This window comes from Solanum pennellii, chromosome 4 (genome assembly GCF_001406875.1).
Source record: "Solanum pennellii chromosome 4, SPENNV200".
Lineage (NCBI taxonomy): Eukaryota > Viridiplantae > Streptophyta > Magnoliopsida > Solanales > Solanaceae > Solanum > Solanum pennellii.
The window spans coordinates 74,861,090-74,867,089 of record NC_028640.1 but is presented as its reverse complement, the minus strand read 5'-3'; the positions used below and the strand labels follow the sequence as shown (position 1 = coordinate 74,867,089).

The 6,000-nt window shown below is 32.7% G+C and overlaps 1 protein-coding gene across 1 annotated transcript; it reads right to left on the bottom strand.

Moving 5' to 3' along the window:
* Positions 1–3,158: 3,158 nt before the first annotated feature.
* LOC107015821 (peroxisomal membrane protein 11A) lies at positions 3,159–4,543 on the bottom strand. The gene has a single exon (XM_015216238.2). The coding sequence runs from the start codon at positions 4,327–4,329 to the stop codon at positions 3,559–3,561; it is 771 nt and encodes a 256-aa protein (XP_015071724.1). The 5' UTR covers positions 4,330–4,543; the 3' UTR covers positions 3,159–3,558.
* Between the last annotated feature and the right edge of the window lie 1,457 nt (positions 4,544–6,000).

The window sequence follows — 6,000 nt, the reverse complement described above, 5'->3', positions numbered from 1 at the left end:
TAGCTTTGGCATTGTTAAGAACTTCTTGAACTGCCGTAGGGTTATATTTTTTCTTTGATCTCAATTCTTCCATTGTTGGTTCATGTTGAAATTGTTTGGATTTTACCGTAGACCCTACATCAACCCCAAAATCTTGAGTTAAACCCATTGAAAACGAGGGTAAATTGTCAACAAAATTGACATGCAATGGAATACCTCTAGTAATCCTCATAGATGAAGATGATTCATTCATTCTGTGAAGAATTTGTGATCTAATAAGAACAAACAATCGATTGTTTCACCAAAAAAAATTTGAAAAAACATAAGAAACACAATACATATACAATTGTTGAATAAGGAAAAAAAAGAGAAAGGAAAACGACTAAAATTTAGGAGTACTTGCGAAAATTGAATTCAATTTCGGGAGGGAGGAATTGAATTTTTGACAATTTGAAATTCAAAATCGAATAGAAGTATTAATTGCAGGAGAAAAAGGTGGAATATGAATAGGAGAGATAATATTATTTTGTGTAAAATTATATACAAAATTAAAAAAAAGGTTTTTATACTATTGGTTTAGGAATAGGTGGTGGACCCCATTAATTATAGCAAAAAAAAAAAAACTATAATTATAAAAAGTAAATAAATTAAATTATACCCTTATTATATAATTACTTAGAAATGTTTGCCATCCCATGTAATTTTTCCTTTAATCTTTCCAATGTCAAAAATCAATGCAAATCCTTTTTTTTAAATTTATTTTTTGTCTTCTACGTAATTGATTATGAAGCATAAACCCAAATTAATTCTATAATAATCATTAATTCTACTAATAAATAATAATACATCATTAGTATAACATCTAATTGGAATATTTTCACAAGCCTTTCAGTTCGAGAATATTAATGAGATAAAATAAATTTATCAGAATATTTCCCTTTATTATAGTGCGATTTGACAGAGTATAGCATAATTATTATTTTATTTTTCATGATACTGAAAATCATATTGAGATAGTTTAGAAAAAATATATAAAAAAGGTATGTATGAATGTTTTAGTGAGGATGTGCGATGGACAGACTATAAATTGTTTTATAAGATTTATTGTTTTATAAGAATACGAGTAGATCGAAGAAATATTGTGAATATGAGATTAGGGTGTCGTTGGAGCGGGTCAGAGCCTCACGAGGTTGGTGATTTGCTTATATGAATTTGGACAATCCTCCCCTCAGAAAAAAACAAGATTGAGTTAGGTGTAAGTGTTGTATCTTTACATAATATCAAAACCAAGTTCATTCTTGTTTGGTCTTCAGGTCCACAATCTAATTGAGCCTAGACGTGAAGGGGATGGTGGAGTACACACTGATTGACGAATGAACTGATGATTTACTTATATGGACCTAGACAAACCTCCCTTCTCGAGCGCAAGTGCCATGTCTTCACAGGTGTTAATAGCAACAATATAGAGCTAACTTTTCAGCTTGAGTTAGGCTCAAGTGTCATATTTTAAAGTGTTAATAGCAGCATTAATAACAACATATATTTTTTACAATTTTTATAATGGTGGTGTTTGGACAGTACCTGCTAAAGAGATAACATTTTGTTGTGATGAAAACAACTCTGCACTAAGGTCTGTAACTAGCAAACCATTTGCTCAAGAAGATCCTTCTGCAAACTTGTCACCAAGCAATATGAACCAGAAACGATATTTCTTATTCTACGGGTAACAAGTAAAACAAATCCAACCAAAATCTTTGACAATAAGCCCTAAAACAGAGAGAAGTAAGAACTATGTCTAAAATGTCAACACAAATTCTGCAGATCAAGTAATGAACTCGAGGGATTCCCCAAATTATAAACTCGAGCAATATGCTTTCCTCTATTCTGTCACCTTCAATGTTATACTATGAACAGAGGAAAAACATCACATTTCACGTAGAAGAACTGAAACACGAGCACGAATATCATTAGAAAGTTCAGTGTTATGCTATGAACAGAGGAAAAACAATATACACAAATTGGTGCGTTTCAAATGGGAAATCAAGCCTCAGTTTGTTCTTTCAATATGATTGCTAACGGTAGCAAACTGCAAATTCCATTCTGACTTTCTTATTTAGTTAAATGTCCTGCATTAGTCGACACTGTATATTTAGCTAAACAAAAGGCAATTTGAGATCTAACCAGAATTCAACAAGGAGGGGCCAATCAGGCTCCCCTAGAGGTTTACTCATCAAATATCAGAAACAAATAATGTTGGATTGAAAGATTCTAACTGTTCTTGATATGAAAGATTCTAACTATTCTTGATATGATAGTGATATGCTTGCAATCGAAAGAAAACATATATTCTTTGATAAGATAGTTATATGCTTGCAAAGTCTCACAAAGGAAACGTAAGAAACAAGAAGCATCTCAAATTTGTTAGTGGACGCAATTGGAAATAATTTTTTTCCCCAATTATTAGTAAAATAAAAGGGAGATGCTAAAGATGCTTTTAGGATATGGGTTATAAGCCTTTCCACAAAAATAAATAAGGACTTCCCATCAATCAGATCTACTAGTTGGGGTATATAAATCCTCTAGCACCAAAAGAACCTTCATACATCAAGAAAGCAAGGAGAACAACTCAAAGTAGTAGCAAATGCTCTCATTAAAGCCCACAAATATTTTAACTGCATCGACACTTCGATTCCCACAGCTCAAAACTCCCAAGAACTGAGATAGCAACAACAACATACCCAATATATTCCCACAAGTACGGTCTGGATAGGGTAGAGTGTACGTAGACCTTATCCTTACCTCATGGAGATAGAAAATTGGCATTACTCAGCTGAAAAATCCAGATTGTGCTATAGTAAAACAACCATTATAAGCAAACTTACAAAACCAGGTATAAGTACCACTAGCTGAAATGGTAAAACTTAAAGAACTATCAAAATCCAGAAGCTTTCATTATCCAATGATTAAAATTGTCATGAGCAGTGGCAGATCGAGTGTTCAAGCACAGGGTTCAACTTAATTTTTTATGGGAAGCATAATTTTATGACTAAAAGTCTATTAAATTGCAACAAATAGTATGTCTGAAACCACAATTTATATTTTAGATCCGCCTTTGGTCATGAGTAGCTAAAGTAACTATATTTGAGATAGCAATATTTTAACTACATGGACAACTTCAATTCCCAAAGCTCAAAACTCCCCAAGAACCGAGATTAAAAAAGAAAAACTGAAATTATTCAGCTGAAAAACACAGATTAAGCTATAGTAAACAACAGCTATAAGCAACTTGCCAAGCCAGGTATAAGTAGCTACTAGCTGAAAAAGCCAAAAGCTTTCATTATGCAACAAGTAAAATTGTCATGAGGAACTAAAGTAACTGTCTTTGATATAGAAATCTTCCATCTGCAAAAAGATAACTTGACACCTCTTGTATACCTTCTCCCAATTCCCTTCTTATTTTGGGGAGAACACATAACATTACTTTTAAAAAATGAATCTTTATCACTAACTAATCCTACGATAACGTAAGCTTCCACTTGATTAAGCACAAATCATACCTCCAAATCCAGCTATGGATGATCAGCAAGAGATCCAATTCTTATGTGTGCTAATAAGAGCTGATAACAACCCTGCTGATGACAACAACAATGGTGCAGAAAGCATCCCTTTACCATCACTAATATCAGCTAAAGCCATTAACCCATCAGCAAAATCTTGAATCACTGATAACCTCTTCATCAACTTCTTCAATCTCAATTTCCTCAATTTCTCCTCTTCATCAGCAAAGCCGATCCCCCTGATCATCGATACCTCACGAGTCGAAAGCAAACACTGCTCATCTTCACTAATTTGCCTTAATTCCTTAACCTTCAAACTCACACTTCCAATATACCCAATAAACTCACACCACGCACTAATCTTCTGTAAACTATTCAAATTCTTCTTATCAATCAACCCTGCTTTTCCTAACCAAATAAACTGCTCAACAAAATAGTACAATCCCTCACCTCCATAAGCTAAAATCGAGAGAAGTAAATCTTCTTTCGAACTAATATTAGCCGAACGGAGTGCGTTCACATCTTGCACGAATTTCCCGAGACGAAATGCTTTCCGGCTAACACCAACACTGGACTCGAAGGATTTCAGACGCTGAGATAACGGCAGGGAATCAGGGATAACGGAGGATGCGAGGATGATCTTAGATGCGTAACGGGAGATTTTGAGCAACTTGTCAACGCCATCACGTTTGGCGAGGTAAGCTTCGAGATGGATTAGGAAATCTCTGTTTTTAGGGTTAGGGTTTGAAGGTTTGGATGATGAAGATGAGACGATTGAAGTTTTGGGTTCCATGGATATCGGAATTCGGAGACGACTCCTACGCCGGCGATATCTTGTGATCGAAGAGTTGGGTAAAAGTCTGCCGGAAAAGTGTTAAACGGGTGTTGAAAAGTTGTCAATAGACATATCCATTGCCAATTATTACGTCACTGCTGACTGCTGACTTTTATTTATCTTAATTTGCGTGCCAAATTATCACTACTACCTTGTGAGATGATATAATAATAAATGAATGAGTGAATTTTTGTAATTTTGCTTTATAGAAATAGTCTCGTTTGTTATGGAATTATTCGTTCGTTTGTACATTTCATTTGCTAATATATAAATAAGGTAAATATATATAAAAATTTTGTAATTATATATTTAATATTTTTTTCAAAATTCTATTTTATATATCTCACTTGCCAATATATAAACATAATGATTTATTGTTAATTTTTCATAATTTCGTGCAGAAATAGCTAGGGTAAAAATATATTCTCCGTCCTATTTTATGTGAGATAGTTTAAATTGATACGGAGTTTAAAAAAATAAAGACTTTTAAAACTTATGATTTAAAATAAATGATATAAATTTGTGTTACTATAAAAATCACTCAATTAAAGATGAAATGATTTTTAAGTTAAAGCGTTCCTTAATGTAGAAACATGACATTCTTTTCTGTACTGATTAAAAAAGAAAGTAAATCATATAAATTAAGAAAAATAGAGTACAAATTAGAAATTTATACAATTAAAAACTGAACTAAATAAAATCCTGATTTATACATTTTTCGACGAATTATAAATACCAAAACTTTAAGGAAACTATTATTGTGAATCACAATTTTCCAAAAATAGTAGCTGCATTTAATATCATTTAAGTGTTTGATATTCTGCACAATTTTCCCATACATAGATGTCGAAAAAAACTAGCCTACTAACCCGTATGTATGGGCTGCTCCATTTGGGTTTAACCGTTCTAATGGGCCTAAAGATGATCCGAGTCATTAAATTGGATAATTGATAGGAAAATTATGCAAACAAAGCAAATTTATATTATTTAATTACTCATCATAGCTATAGTTTATTATAATTATCACTTGCGATTAACATTATAAATTACTTACATGGTTTGACTTCGAGTTTGTATAATTAGTCACATTTGTATGTTTATAATTCGCCAAAATATACAAATACATATGTATAATATACAATATTTAACTTTTATACATATACAATTCACTTCTCTCCCACTTTCTGCCCTCTCTCGCTCGCCTCTCTCCTCCATCTCCCAATATCGCTCGCCTCTCTCCTCCATCTCCCACTCTCGCTTGCCATATATATAAATACATACGTATAATATAATATTAACTAACCATATACATATATAATTCACCTTTCTCCCACTCTTTCCTTTTCTCTCTAGCCTATCTCCTATCTCTCCCAGTCCCGCTCGCCTCTATCCTCCATAAAATATATAGCTACGAATTATAATTATCAATTTTAACTAAAAATAATAATTATGCTATTTTAAGTGGCTATACGTGAAAATTTCCTTTAATTGATTGAATTAAGGCCCATTTATACTTTCTAGCCAAATATTGACTAAGTAAAAGGAGTATATAGCCGTTGCACCCAAAAATTGGTCCCCTATTTATTATATGGTGGGCTTTGGATTCTTTCCGTAACGGTAAGGAAATGC